We start from the raw sequence: 16,033 nt of genomic DNA on the forward strand, positions 1-16,033 counted from the left end.
TTGGACTTTTTTCTCATCTGTGAATAGTGGATAATAGCAACCTTTGCTGTGTTAGAAGGATTATAGAAACATTGCAAAGTGCTTACCACATAGTAAGTACTCAGTAAATGGCCGATATTATTTGTAATATTACTCAAATCTTATCTGCCAGACTCTAAAATCTATACTTTTTCTAGCTGACCACACTGCCTACCTCTAAAATAATGCTATTCAGCAAGCCTTGGGGCCATGATGATACAGAGTAAGTTAGACACATTCCCCCCACCTGTCAAATTGCTGAGTTTAGAACTTATCTGCCTGGTCATTTTTATTTGATGGATTATGAATAGAATCATATATTTTTTTGAACCACCATTTTCTAGTTGTAGATCCTTTTTTTTTTTTAATTTTTTTTGAGGAATTGGTATACTGTTTTCTTTCTTTGTTTTTTTTTAATTTTTTTTATATTTTATTTATTTATTTTTGGCTGTGTTGGGTCTTCGTTGCTGCACGCCGGCTTTCTCTAGTTGCGGCGAGTGGGGGCTACTTTTCGTTGCGGTGCGCGTGCTTCTTATTGCAGTAGCTTCTCTTGTTGTGGAGCACGGGTTCTAGGCGCGCGGGCTTCAGTAGTTGTGGCTCGCAGGCTCTAGAGCACAGGCTCAGTAGTTGTGGCGCATGGACTGAGTTGCTCCACGGCATATGGGATCTTCCCGGACGAGGGCTCGAACCCGTGTCCCCTGCATTGGCAGGCGGATTCTTAACCACTGCGCCACCAGGGAAGTCCCTGTAGATCCATTTTAACAAACTGAGAAAACAAGCCAAGTAAGAAATGAAGCAACTCTATGACATGATTGATGATTGTTACTTACTCGTGCACAATTTCTCTCCCTTTAGAGATCCCAAGATTTCTCGCCTGCTGCTTGACGCTCAGTATCCAGTTGTTGCTGTCGACAGCTACATGCCTGTGATTGATGTGTTCTCAGGCCACCAAAATGGGAGTCTTCGAGTCTTTTTAGCTATGGGTTCTTCAGATCAGATAATAGCACTGCAAAGATTAAAGAATGAAGAAGGAACACTTCCTCCCTTCAACCCCAGGCCAGCCCATTTCCTGGACCAGCCATCTGTAGCATCTGTTGCTATGGTAGTGACTAAACACTTGATTGTTTACAAAAAACATAATCTTATTTTAAGGCTTAAAAGGTGATGTTTTGATACATGCATATGCTGTGAAATGATTATCACAATCTAGTTAATTAACATATCCATCATTTTATCTAGTTACCTTTTGTGTGTGTTTGGTGAGGACACTTAAGATCTACTCTCTTAGCAAATTTCAAGCACCATAATCTCATTTTATCTTGCGTGTTTTAATGAAACCATTGCCCCAAATTCTTATTTCAATAGTGAAAGGCTCAACAAAAGAACATACTTGCACTTCAATGCTTGCTGTAGCTCAAAAGAATCATTGGTATTTTTATTTCTTTGTTTAAATGGATACCTGTGTCCCTCTGAGCTCCTTGAATTTATAAAGAAAATGTAATTGGACAACCAGATCTTAATCCTCTAATTTACTAACTTAATTGCCTTTTTAAAAAAATTGAAGTGAACGTAAATCTGCTCTAAAAAAATAGTCTCAGTGACAAAAAAAGAAAAGGTAATCTGGGGGAGAAAATGGGGATGGAGATGAAGAGTGATCCCAAATGTAAACCAGCAAAATATTCTGTTTCTTGACCAAATCCATGTTGGAAAGTTAAAGTGAAGTTCCTTGCTTTTCTACTAATAACTTAAAAGTTATTTGTCCTGTACAGTGCTGTTCAATTGAGAAAGCACATTGACATACTTTATCATGTTTATTCCCCTAACAACTACATGAGGTAGGTCATTGTCATTCTCTTTTTTAGGTGATGAAACAGAATCAAAGAGGTTATGTTACTCGTCCAAGGTCACACAGCTGAGAATGGGAGAATTGGTGTTCAGACACAGGTCTTCTGACTCTTTAAGTCCACTGTATCATGTTCTCCTCTATCTTACATTTGATGTCTTTATTAGTATAGCCAAGTCTCAGTGTCCACACCATTTAAATATGTTATGTTTTTTAATCTGAATGACAAATTTAATGTCTCTAGCAGAGAAAGAACTATTAAGAAAATACCTATTAGTAGGTCATTGGTTTTGTTTTTGTTTTGTTTTGATTTTTTGGTTATTTATTTGTTATGAACTCTAAACTTTTTCTATTATATATTTATCATATTAGTAGTAGACGTGCGTTCAGTAACAGTGTATTCACTACCTCCCCATTAATAAACAGTCTCAGTGTTATTCCTAACTTCATTAGAAATAATAATTAAGGACTTCCCTGGTGGTCCAGTGGTTAAGACTCCACGCTCCCAATGCAGGGGGCACGGGTTCGATCCCTGGTCAGGGAAGATCCACATGCCATGTGGCACGGCCAAAAAAATAATAATAATAATAAAGTAAATGAAAACTTGTTTCAAATATGTGTTCTTTATCCTATTAAGGAAATAGCCTTCTGTTTTTAGTGTACGAAGAATCAGGAACATCTGATTAAATTTTATCAAATGCCTTTTTAGCCTGTATTGAGATAGTCACTTTTTTTCCTTCCTCTATTAGTGCACTCTATTACATTTATGGATTTCCTAATATTGACCCAGTCTCACAGCCTAGAGTAAGTCCTGCCTGATCTGATTACAGTGAACAGTTGTGAGATTTATACACAATGAAAATTAAGTATCTGTTTTAGTATCAGCCAATTATGCTTATTTCTTCGTCTATTCTCAGACTTCATAGAGAAGCATGAATACGCTATACAAATTACTCTTTAAAGCTCCCCAGTATCTCTGTTTCATTTAATAGGCAGGGGACCAAGGAAATGGATTGATGGAGCACCACTTTGAACTCCTTATAGACAAGATTAAAGGGCTCGCCCCTCTTCAGGCAACAGTCTGGGGAGAAGCAGATTGTTATGTCCAGTACTACTTTCCAGTTCAAGACTCGCAACCCAGTGTGCTGAAAGGACCTGAGTTCCTTGAAAATGGTAGGTTTGGGAGATTGGGCTTTCTCATTCTTGTGTGGCTCTTTTATTGAGTATGCTTAGGGATTTTTTTTCCTGAGTCAGTTTTATGTTCCTCAGTATTTCCAGCCTTACCTGGGCAGTACAGGAGATAGCCTGAGTTTTTACTTTTCTTAAATTGTTTTTTAATTTTATTTTGATTTGATTTCAAATTTATGGAAAAGTTACAAAAATAGTACAAAGAACTTCTGTATACCCTTTACCTAGGTCCATCAGTTATTTACATTTTGTCTCATTTTATATCATTTACATGCCTACTCACTCTTATCATCTATTAACATACAGTTGATTCTCATTATCTACTGTAGTTATATTCTATAAAGTCATCAAGAGCACTGAATTAAGAGAATACCAAACCATAGCACCTGGGGGAAATATGTACATATACATATCTCACATAGATCATAATCTTAAATCCTAAAACAATTCATCCTCATAGATTCTATTTTCTTTATTTTACAGAAGAGAAAACAAGGTTCAGAGTGTTAGTGACTGAGGCCTCCCCACTAACAAGTGCCAAGGTTGGCATTCAAACCCTGTCCAACTGGCACCAGAGCCAGAGCCCCTGCACTACATTGCACTGTCCCTTGCCATCCGATCCTCTGGCCATCTCTGAGAGCTAAAACAAGAAGACAGAGTGTCACCTTGTTTGATCTCAGCTGGGGATGAGCAAGTTGGGTGACTCAAACTTTCTGCTATTCTGAGCATGTCCTTGAATAACCGTGAAAGTGCTGCCAGTATTGGTTTTGAGGTTCAAATAATAGACTTGTATCCAGGATATGTTGATATAAAGAACTCTTACAAATCAGTAATGAAAAGACAACCCAATTTAAAAATGGGCAAAGGATCTGAATGGACACTTCTCTAAAGATATACAAATGGTCAATAAGTACATGAAAAGATGCTTGACATCATTGGTCATTTGGGGGATAAAGATCGAAACCACCACAAGATACCACTTCACACTCACTGAGATGGCTATAATTTTTTTAAAAACAGACTAATAAGTGTTGGTAAGGAAGTGAAGAAGTTGGAACTCTTACACGTTGTCTACCAAAAAAGTAATCTCTTCTGTATTACCATGGCATCTCAGGGGACCAGAGCTGCTAGGGAAATGGACCTTGGTAGGAGTAATACAGTCAGAAGATACAGATTCCGGTTCCAGGTCGGTGACCTGCTAGCTCTAAGACCTTTGGGTTGACTATGTAACATCAAGGTATCATATCCTCATCTGTGTAGTAGGAGAAATAATACCTGCTTTGTTTTCTTTACAGGAGTATTGTGAGGATAAAATTGAACAATACTGGATATTAACATACTGTAAAACTACATATAAAACACTATATTTATTTATTTATTTAGGCTGCGTCGGGTCTTAGATGCGGCTTGCGGGATCTTTTCATTGCAGTATGTGGGCTTCTCTCTAGTTGTGGTCTGCAGGTTCCAGGGCGTGCAGGCTCTGTAGTTGCGGCACGCGGGCTTTCTAGTTGTGGTGCGTGGGCTCAATAGTTGGCAGTGCGCGGGCTTAGTTGCCCCACGGCATGTGGGATCTTAGTTCCCCAACCAGGGATCGAACCCACGTCCTCCGCGTTGGAAGGTGGATTCTTAACCACTGGACCACCAGGGAAGTCCCTGTAAAACACTAAATGATGTGTTGGATTATTCTGAACTGATTTTCTTTTCCAAAGGATTCACTCTGAAGCCTTTCAGATCTGCAACCACACTCTGCGTTCCAGACCCCATCTTTAATAGTGAGCACCGTCACTCTCTCCTGTTGCCAGCTGAAATTCCAGTGCAAAGGCTCCTACTCGGTGCCTTCTCTGCACACGAGCTTGTACCTGGAGGTGGAGTCCAGTTTGAAATCTGGTGCAGGTACAGTGTGGAGAACCCATGCCTGTGCCTAGGAAGGAAGTGCACAGTCACAGAGCATCCTTCCCTTAATTAGCCCAGGTTGAATTATAAGCAAGCAAAGAGCCCCCTTCTGCCCTGTTTAATATTATTTAGGTTTGATAATGACTCTTGTCCAGATTTTACTGAAATCTGTTCAGTTATTAGGCTCTTGGGAGCAGTTGTATCTCATACTTCTAACCATTACTTACATTTGGAAGAGAAGTTTTAGTTTTATCTCCTACTGTCACTTAAATGTATCAGTCACCTTTTTTCTGCTTCTCTTTCTGCCTTATATAGTTCAGGCCCTCACTATATCATGCCTAAATTATTGTAATACCCTCTTAACTGGTCTCCCCACTTCTAGAATCGTTTCTTGTAATCCGTTCTTCCCACCACCAGAAGAGTGGCCTTTGTAAAATACAATTCCACTCATGGCACAGACTTCAGCAGATTTCCAGGAAAGATAATGGCATGAATACAGGTGTTTAACCTCCCCCTTTGCATCCTCACGCCCAAGAAACCAACTAAAATAATTTTAACGTGAGGAGGAAATAGAGTAGGTACTAACAGATCCTCATCGCCCCTTCGGAATTGAGGGGCATGGGCCTGAAGCCATAGAAGAGATTGGAACTGCACTACTTAGAACCACTTATGCTGCAGGATGGATGCTCTCAGGAGTGGCTACTCCCAAAGGGCCAAGCCAGGTGCAGATTTCTCAAACAGAAAACCTGTGAGAAGCTGGGCTTTGTCTTGAACACAGGGTATAATTTATGGGGTTCTTCCTCCAAGTAATGGACAGTAAATCTAACCAGACACAACCACAGCTGTATACCAGAAATACAGAACAATCAGGCGCCAAAGATAAATAGATACTGAAAGCTGATCCCTGGGGCAGAGTGAATCATTCATCCACCTTATTCTTTCAACTGACAGCTTGTGCTTTTGTGGCTTACAGGTACTATTATCCTAATGTGAGAGACCAGATGGTCGCCAGAGGAACCTTGCCATTATCGAGGATCTGTGCCACTGTAACCATGCAACGCCGTGAGGATGTGGGAATGCAGACCTTTAGTCTCCCTTTAACCCCCAGGCTAGAGAATAGGAATGAACTAAGGAACCAATCATCAGGTAATTGAAGACTAGTTTATCTTTCCCTAGTATATATAAATATCCCTTTTCTCTCTAAATTAGTGATTCTTCACATTTTGTGGTACTTACCCTTTTAAGAATCTGATAAAAACTAGGAGACACCTTCTCTTAGAAAATGAGTGTAGAATATACACTGCAAATTTTGCATATAATTTTAGAAAATTCATAGTTATGTAGACTGTATATAAATGTTGCTTGTCTCATCTCACCTTTAACTTCAGCAAGTATTTGATAAACCCTTATGGCATAAAACCTAAGTATCATATAGATGTACTCAGAGAATTATTATTCTAAGGCAACATGATGTAGGATTGGAAGAATATAGTCAGCATGAACTGGGAATTCACTGTGAGGGAGGAAGAAGTCAGGATTTAAAGTTAGAAGGGATTAGTTAGAATTTGGAGTTTTGAATTATATCCTAATGGTTCCAGCTGGATGACCCACCCTCCAAATACATCATGAATAACTAGAATTAGCCTTCTAAATCAAGTTACTGTTCATTCTTACTGGAGAGTATCTGCCCAAACAAAAGGTTTTATCTTGCTATGATTAAGATTGAGTTGTTCCTCCTGACCCTCACTGATCAGCTTGTTCTATTGTTCCTTAAAGCTTTCCCTGGAATGTGATAGGAGAATTTTTATAAAAAGATGGCATGTGAAGGTGTTTAAGGTGGTGGTAGTAGGAGGGTGACAGAAATATATGAGTGCAAAAACCTTTTAAAGGTTTAAAAAAGAAGAAAGGTTAGAGTCCATCTCAATTCTATAAAAATTACTGGGATTAAGTTCTGCCTCTGATAGTTAATGTGATTTTGGCAAGCAGTTGAATCTCTGAGCCATAGTTTCTTGGATATAAAGTGAAAATAGTGACGTCTGTTCTGCTTTATTAATCCTAAAGTACAATAATATAATGTGATTCTGACCACAGACAGATTGTTTCACTGCTAAGGTCCCATATTGTTCATTAGGATTATAGTGTTTATCCTCTTCCTTCCTTCCTGACTAGACTTGGGGTTTGGTAGAACAGAGATTATTCCAACCAACCTTCTTTTCATTTTTCCTTTTGCCCTCATTCTTTAGGTTTACTGGATGTGGGCCTAAGGTACAGGTGTACTCCAAGGACAGCGGAGGGAGTTCTTGCAGCCCGAGCTGTCTGCATCTCAGTCCAGATTATCAGAGCCTGTGGTTTGCAAGCAGCAGCCAAGTAAGTTCACCTTAGAAAAGCAGTTCTCAAAGAAAACCTTTCTCCACTGCAGTCCACATGATATGTGATGCCCAAATAACGTAAAACTTTCTTGCATACAATTTCCAGTTTATTAAACACAACTCTACTCTTTTTCTCTTAAGAAAGCATATAGGAATATAAGTGAATAAATCACTTGCAAATTTTGCTGTTTTAACTGTTATTAGCAATTTAGTTCCTTGACCTTGTCCAGCGATTTTATCCTCTACCCTACTTACCCTCTTATTCCCAAGGTCAGACCCTATGCCCACCAACCATGCCAGGACCAATCACCACTACACCTCCTCTATAGTCTCTCATGTTCAATCTCTGAGTACCACCTCCTATTTTTCTAGCTTATTCCCCTTTAGTCTGTTCTCAGTACAGAAGCCAGTGATCTTATGAAAACTTAAATCAGGTCTTGACACACATCTACTTAAAACCCACCAATGCCTTTCCATCTCATTCAGAGTAAAAGCCAGAGTCTTTAAAATGGCTGTAAGACCCCACATGATCTGACCCCGTTATCTTTATGACCTCCTCTCTTCCTGGTAGTTGCTGCTCTACTCACTTCGCTCCAGGCACTGGCTTTCTTATTACTTCTGAACACACCATGCTCTTTTTCCCCTCAAGGCCTTTGTCTTGCTATTTTCTCTGCCCGAAACACTGTTTCTGTATATAAACAACATGGCCCTCTCTTCCCTCCTTCAGGTCTTCACTCATTCTTCTCTCTAATTTGGATGTTCTTCCTCCTTTTGTCCTCTAAACAAGCTCCTGTTTTCTTCAAGACTTTGCAGCCTTCCTCTGTCTCTCCTACATGTAGATAGAATCGGTGCTTTGTCCTTTGTCTATTAGCACCTTGGTTGCAGCACATATCACTCTGTTTCAATTATTTGCATACATGAGTTTTCCTCACCTAGGCTGTGAGTTCCTGTAGACACAGACACTGCCTGAACTCCTCTCTGTCCCCGCCACCACGTAGCATAGTTCCAGCACGTATCAGGTGCCCAGTAAGGAGAACTAGATCACAATCCTGAGGCAGACTAGCTCACTTTGGACATGAATTCAAGAAAGAGGCAAGTGCTGGGGCTTCCCTGGTGGCACAGTGGTTGAGAATCTGCCTGCCAATGCAGGGGACACGGGTTCGAGCCCTGGTCTGGGAAGATCTCACATGCCGCGGAGCAACTAGGCCCGTGAGCCACAGTTACCGAGCCTGCGCGTCTGGAGCCTGTGCTCTGCAACAAGAGAGGCCGCGATAATGAGAGGCCCGCGCACCGCGAGGAAGAGTGGCCCCCACTTGCCGCAACTAGAGAAAGCCCTCGCACAGAAACGAAGACCCAGAACAGCCATAAATAAATAAATAAATAAATAAAAATTAAAAAAAAAAAAAAAAAGAAAGAGGCAAGTGCTCCTTAACTTTTTCCCTTGTTACAACTTAGAGTCAGATTATTTACCTTTAACTTCATAGTCGCTAAATAACTAATGGGATTACTTCCGTGTGAGGTCTGACACTGAAGTAGCTGGTAAAATGTTCAGTCTAATTAATATTTTTCCTCACTAAATTCTCCAAATAGACTTTTCCAATAATTGCTTGAGAACATCTTAGTGTGAGTGAGATGCCAGGGCAGTTTTTTAATCATGTTTTCCCATATATTCAAACTCTTGATGGTTTCTCATTGTCAGTAGCAGTGGTTTCCTAATTTTAATTTTACATTCCTATTAATAAAAAAATAAAAATTTAGCATACTCTCTAAATATGTGTATACTTATTCATGTATAAGTCATCTTCATGTACTACTACACTAATATATACACTATAAAATATACCAGAGAGTAGTAAAACTTTAATATATGAGATAACAACTCTAGAAGTTTTAATAATTTTTTTCCTATGCCCAAATAGTTTACCCTATGAACCCCCTAGATTGTACTCACTCCACTTTAGGGTAGTGGTCCACAGGATAAGGTCCAACCTGCTTGCTCAACGTGGCATTCAAGACCCTTCAAAATATCTTAATCTGAGTCTTGAAAGAAGAGTAGGAGTTAATCATAATGCCCAAGAGAGCTGAAGATTATTCTGGTCAAAGAGAAGAACATGTGCAAAGGCCATGGAGGCATGAAACTTGTGTATAATGGAGTACCTGTTGTGGGTAAGACCCAGCCCGGGCCAGAATTCTTAAACATGGTGTTAAATTAACTACTGTTTAATTGACAGAGAAGGACTTGGAATTTCGATACTCAGTAGACCTCAGAGAGACTGAGTAATAGATAAGAAACTCAGTTGTTTTTCTCTCTGGGAACTCACAGGGAAAGTCAGATTAGATGGCAGGCACTTTTTTGTAAGTCCTGCATTTGGTCTGTGTTGCGCTTTCAAGAAAAAAGGGCAAGAAGCCAGACCAGTACAATGGAGTGTCCTTGTAGTATCACTCTAGTAGGCAGATGACTATTGTCTCCCTCATATACATGTACACTGTGATACTGAGATTACTAAGAAAACACATAGTGGCATTGCCAAAAACATAAATAGGAAACACATGGCTGGTTAGTGTTCTTGGTGGCCTTGTGGAAATGGTGATGTTTTCTAGGCAGTCAAGCTGATTTCTGATATTACTTCCTTCTCATTCCCACCCTTCTTCCCTACAGGACTTTGGCTGAGCAGGAACCTGCTCTGCAGTTTAGTGCCACAGTCGGGGTCAATGCCTTTGTCACCGCTCATCTGTCCTTCCTGCCCAAGGGAGAACAGCGCCAAACCCGCCCTGTGGCCTGTTCCTTCTGCCCTGAGTTCTCCCATCACAGTGAATTCTCATGTAACTTGGTAACTCAGCACTGCAGTGGAGAAGCCTGTTTCCTGGCAGAGTTGTTGGAGTTTGCAGAAGTTACTTTTGCTATTTATCATGAAGATACCAAGTCAGGTGAGCACCAAATGACTCACAATCAAAATTAAAAAGGGCTCTGTTTTGAATGGTATAGCACTTCCTAGGAGATACATGCTGAAGTGTTTAGGGGTGAGGAGTCATATTCTCTGCAACTTACTTCTGAAGGGTATAGCAAAAATATGTAGAATATGTATTGAGTGTGTTTGAGAGAATGTAGAGAGAGATAAAGCAAATGTGTCAAGATGTTAGTGGGTGAATCTAGGTGAAGGGTATATAGGAGTTCATTGTAGTATTCTTTTAACTTTTCTGTATGCCTGAATTTTTCAAAATTTAAGTGTGTGCATACACATACTTAATGATTTAATTAAAATGATTTAGAGGGCATTCAAGTTTTGACTGGAGCAAGATGATCTCTAATGCATCTTCCAACACTGAAATTCACTGAGTGTAAGTGGAGGATTATATGGCTATATTGTAATACAAGCCCTTTGGTCAGTAGACCACCAAATAATTTCTCTTTCTTTGTTTGATTTAACAGCCAGTGATATAACCAGTATCCACTCATTCAAAGATTATCTGCTTGGAGTAGTAAAGATTCCAACAAAAGATCTGCTGATCAAGAGATCTGGTAGGGATCCTGGATTATCACTTTCTCATCCTACCCTTTCCCATTCACTTCCCTGCAAGAGATCATCTTGTCTGGCTCTCTTGCAAGATATGCAAAAAAAAAAACAAAAAAAACCTCTTAACACATGCTTCTGAATTCTCCCAAATACCTCAAAGGTTTTCTCAAAAACATTTTAAGTCCTTTCCTAATCATTTCAAAGGCCTTCTAATAAAGCAAAGAAGCTCAAAACATTGTACTGTCATCTTACTCCAGGAAAGATAATGATGATGATACTACTTATAATAAATATGGCAATACCCATTGCATTATATATCACTTTGTAAAATATTTTCTCAGATCTTATTTGAGCCTCATGGTAACTCTTACTGATGGGGATACAGGATTATCTTCATTTGACAGATGAGAAAACTTAGGCTTACAGAGGTTAAGTGATTTGTCAACCACACAGCCAGGTAGTAGAGTACTAGAAATCAAATCCAGATTTGCCTATTCTTTTTCACTATACTCTCCTCTCTCACTGAAGAAGGAATAAGGGTATGAGGTAAAGACCCAAGAGAAGGCACAACCACCAGGGCAGTAGTCTGGAAATATTGGTCCCGTCCTACATTTTACTAGCTCAGTGACCTTGACAGAGTGACCTTGACCTCTCTGAGCCCCACTTACGTTATGGATGGAGACTGTTAATGCTGACAACTCTACGAGGTAGGAATCAATGAAATAGGATATATAAAGTACCTGACACATAGTAGGCACTCAGTAAATGTTAGTTTTCCTTCTCTTGCCCATCTTCCTCCCTAGGATTGTATAATCTAGTTTCCACAATTTTATCACACGTCTCCCAAATTTAATTGTGAATTGAAGTTGGAGCAATACTCAATAAACAGGTACTATGTGCCTGCCAGAGAGAAGTCTCTACAGCTTGATATAGGGTTCAAATCTCACTTCTGTCACTAACTGTTTGTGATCTAGAACAAGTCACTTCATCTCTCAGATCCATAGTTTCCTCATCTCTAAAAATGGAAATAATAAGATCTTTGCAAGATTATCGAAGCATTCAATGAAATTATACGCGTGAAAGATCTTTGCACAGGACTGGGCACATAGGACACCTCAGTCTCCTTCCTTCTGAAACTTACTACAGAGTTTGTCAGAGAATAGGCACCATCTGAGAAATCCCACCTTCACAAATTAAATTTAACCCCTTGGAAATAAACCTTTTAGACAGTTTGGAATGTATCATTTGTCTTTATATTCAGTTATTCTACAGTGAACATTCTATTTTGTTTCTTCCTGCCAGTAATCTCAATTACAGAGTCACAGACCAAGAGGAATGATCTAATCCACTTACATGCTGAAGTGGTGTGAAATTTTTTATGTATTTGTACATTTTTCTGGAGATAACTTTCATTAGAGCCAAAGGGGTCTGTAACCAAATAATGTTAAGAAGCACTAGGTTGTGAGGAAATTAATACCCAAGTGATGAGAAATTACTAAAGCCAAAGCCATAGGTTCTTAGACTGACCAAGTCAAATGGAGTCATAGAGATCAACCTCCTCATTTCAGTGTCCTCATTTTATAAACGAAAACTTGGAAGGCCCCCCAAAATTAAATGCCTTTTCCAAAAATCATAACACCTTAAGTGGTCTTTGGCAAATTAATAAGTCTGAATCTTCCCATCTATAATTTTAATTAATACAAAACCTTTCTCAGAAAATTGCTGTGAATATTATACCAATCCACAATCTGTTTTACGTAATTATGAAATCCAAAAAGCTCAGAAAGTCAAAAGTTTTTTATTAACTCATTAAGCAGCCAAACCTGACCTCAACTGACATGAGACTATTTAGTCTTTATTTTCTGACTTAGGCCACTGCCTGATTATATAGCTTTATTGGAACACATTGTGCCCATTCATTTACATATTTTCTGTGTCCACTTTCTCACTACAACAACATAGCTGAATAGTTGCAACAGAGACCATATGGCCCAAAAGCCTAAAATATTTACTATCTGGCCTTTTACAGAATAAGTTTACCAACCCCTGACCTATGTGACCACTGACTAGTACATAATATTCAGTTTATGTACCACAGTATCTTTCTAAAATCTGAAAATTTTTAAATTCAGAAACAAATCTGACCCTAAGGGTTTTAGATAAGATATTGTGAACCTATAATAGGTGGTGTGTAGACTTTAAAGCCAGCTAGGCCTGGGTTCAAATCCTGGCTCTACTACCTGGTAGCTATAACGACTTGGGCAGGTCTCTTCCATTTCCTCATCTGCAAAATAGGGATTATTATCCCATTTAATCCTCAGAACTTCACAGGGTTATTAAGAGAATTAAATGAAGTAATATATATAAAGCATAAGAGAATTTCTGACACATAATAGATGCTCAGTAACAAGTAGCTAATATTTTAAATTGTTATTTTGAAATCTAGTGCCTGGTCCTTGGTATGTGTTCATTAAGTGGCAATTCCCTTGGTGAAAGACCAGGGGCTAGACCCCAGATCTCCTGATCTTGTCCCATGCCTTCTCCATTTTACTCATAGTACCATAATAATATTTCACATTTTTTATTTTCTTTCAAAGCTCTTCCAAAATCATTATCTCATTTGACAATTATAATAAGGTTGTCTGGTAGGCAAGATCAGCACTATTTTTCCCATTTGTCAGGTAAGGAAATAGGGCTGAGAGAAATTAATGGCTTACCCAGACTGAACCACTAGTTTTGGGCTGAGCCAAGAAGAAAATGCAGGTCTTCCAGCTCCTAGCCTTTGTTCTTCAACCTGATCTCATTGTCTTTCAGTGGTCAGATGAAACAAACTTCAATGCACTGTGGATATATGTTTTCTCTTCTGTCTTGGGCCAGGGTGATAGTGGCTATGGGGTGGAAAGTGGCTAAGTCTTTTTACTTTTAAAACAATAATTGAAAAATCTTCCTTTTCTTTCATAAGGGATCACAGGATGGTATCCTATCATTTTACCAGAAGAGGGGGCCCTGCCTCATGGCTTGGAGCTCATGCAGAAGATTGTGGGTGGTCTGGAGCTTTCCATTTCCTTCACCCATCCTGGAGACAGAGAGCGGGTGTTGGAAGCTGCTGAGCTATTGGGCTGGAGCTTTGAGAATAATCTGAAGGATTTTGTCAAGATGGATGAAGAGGAGCCAGCCACTGTTACCATCTCCACCCCGAGGCTCTGGCTGCCCATCCATTGCGTGCTGCTTGCTGGCCAGAAGCACATTCATAAGAATACATATTGCTACCTCCGCTACAAGCTGTACGATCATGAAGGCTTTTGGACCCCTCTCAAGAAACCTAAGGAATCTACAAACAAAAAGCAGGTCATGGTTACTTTCAAGGCATCCAAAAGAGCAGAAGTCACTAGGAGCCCATCGCTGATTTGGTACTTCAGAGAGGAGAGGTTAGAGATCCAGGTGTGGCGGGCTTATGGCAATGACAGTGTGGAGAGGCCCCATCAGACAGACAGCTGGATTGGCTCAGCCTATGTGGACCTGGCCAGACTTGGGGAGAGGTCAGCAAGGACACTAACTGTCAGTGGTAAGTGAGGAACCAGCCTTAGCACTTGTGGTTTGAGCACCTGCTGCTCCATGACAAGCACTGTGTGAGACACCCTCTCAGACAGTTTTTTATTTGATCCTCCCAGCAATCCTGTGAAGTAGGTATCAAACCTGTTTTTCAGTCATGAAAATGGAGGCTCAGGTAGGTTGGGTAACTGCCCAGGGTCACATGCTAGTAAGTGTTCTTTCCATTGTTGCATGTTGAAAGATTAATAGTAATTTAGTAATGCTTCTTAAAACTACAGAGATTTCAGAAGGAGGTTCGCTGGATGCTTTAAGAAGGGCATTATCTAGTGACAGTATACCTTAGTGGAGTCTAAGGTATACTGTCTGAGATCTAAGAACTGGTGCTAAACTTTGTAGCCTTAGACTACATCCAAATTCATAAGGTTCTTGCACCTAACATAGTGTCTAGAACATTGTAAGCCCTCAGTTAATACATGTAAAATAAAAAAGAGTGAATTTAGGAGACTACCTTTAACCACCTGTATAAGAGCCTATATTATAATCTAGAATGTTAGTTTTTAAATACACTGAAAAGCATACCTGCTAATGAGATTAAGATATCCTCTCTCTCTGGTCAGCACATCTTGGAATCATAAAATCTACGTGGTAATAAACTGGTTTGAAAGGAGAAAGGTACCATTTTGCAAGTGGCACTATGGGTGCTTTTCTTTCAAACATTTGTTCAGTATTTGCTACATGTACTTGGCCCTGGGAATTCAAAGATGAGTCAGAAATAGTTAATGAGCTTATAGTCTAATGGGAGAGTGGAGTAGTAAATAAACAATTACAGCGAAGTATAAGAACTATGAAAAAGGTATTCTCAGTGGCACTATGGGAGCACAGGGACACAACATCTCTTTGGTTCAAGGACAGCATCTCAGTGGAAGTGATGATGCTTGACCTGAGTTACAGAGGATTTAGGAGTAAGTCACGAAAAGGGGGAAAGAAGGGTTTTCTAAACGGGAACAGCGTGGGTGAAGGCACAGAGGCAGGAAGCAGTTTGATACATTTTAGGCGCCATAAGTAATTTGGTACTGCTGGGTCACAGGATGTATAGTTTGGGAAATGATGGGAGATGAAGCTAGACAGCTGGGCAGGAGTACTACGTTGAAGGCCTCTTCTAAGCAGGAGAGTTTGGACTTTTTTGTGAGAGCTATGGAAAGCTATTTTAACGGCTTCTGAAGAGAAGAGTGACACAGCTTTGCTTTCTAGATAAATAAGGCTGGCAACTATAGTACAGATTGAATTGGAGACAGCCAGACTAGACTCTTTACAAACGTCATATTTATTCATCTTGACATTCCTGTAAGGTTAGTTATTTCCCCCACTATACGGTTGAAGAAACTGAGTCACAACCCTATTTTAGCTCTGTTAGCCTTGTGCTCTGACCCTGTTGTTGAGCGGGTGACCCAAGCTAAAGAAGGAGAACTGAGCATCTGGGTGATCATCCCGGATTCTCTGGTTCTCTCTGGACCCAGCAGGTATAATTCTGGCTCTGTTGAGCACCTCATCAAATGCCATGTGCCCTATTTTATCTGGGCTGGCCTAGAGTCACTTCAAAGAGACTACAGAAAAAGTCCTCGAAGTGTGCAAGGCTCACTTGAACTAAAGTTCTT

The 16,033-nt window shown here is 39.8% G+C and overlaps 1 protein-coding gene across 3 annotated transcripts in view; it reads left to right on the top strand.

The window, feature by feature from the left end:
• The window catches only part of C2CD3 (C2 domain containing 3 centriole elongation regulator), a 135,703-nt gene that overhangs the window by 60,634 nt on the left and 59,036 nt on the right, over nt 1–16,033 (top strand). For all 3 annotated transcript variants that reach the window (XM_061201263.1, XM_061201264.1, XM_061201265.1), the window contains exons 16-23: nt 874–1,120; nt 2,854–3,034; nt 4,759–4,942; nt 5,916–6,088; nt 7,186–7,309; nt 9,971–10,239; nt 10,742–10,831; nt 13,789–14,391. In XM_061201263.1, the coding sequence (XP_061057246.1) occupies nt 874–1,120; nt 2,854–3,034; nt 4,759–4,942; nt 5,916–6,088; nt 7,186–7,309; nt 9,971–10,239; nt 10,742–10,831; nt 13,789–14,391 (1,871 nt within the window). The remainder of the gene's footprint in view (nt 1–873; nt 1,121–2,853; nt 3,035–4,758; nt 4,943–5,915; nt 6,089–7,185; nt 7,310–9,970; nt 10,240–10,741; nt 10,832–13,788; nt 14,392–16,033) is intronic.

Source organism: Eubalaena glacialis, chromosome 10, assembly GCF_028564815.1.
Source record: "Eubalaena glacialis isolate mEubGla1 chromosome 10, mEubGla1.1.hap2.+ XY, whole genome shotgun sequence".
Taxonomy (NCBI): Eukaryota; Metazoa; Chordata; class Mammalia; order Artiodactyla; family Balaenidae; genus Eubalaena; species Eubalaena glacialis.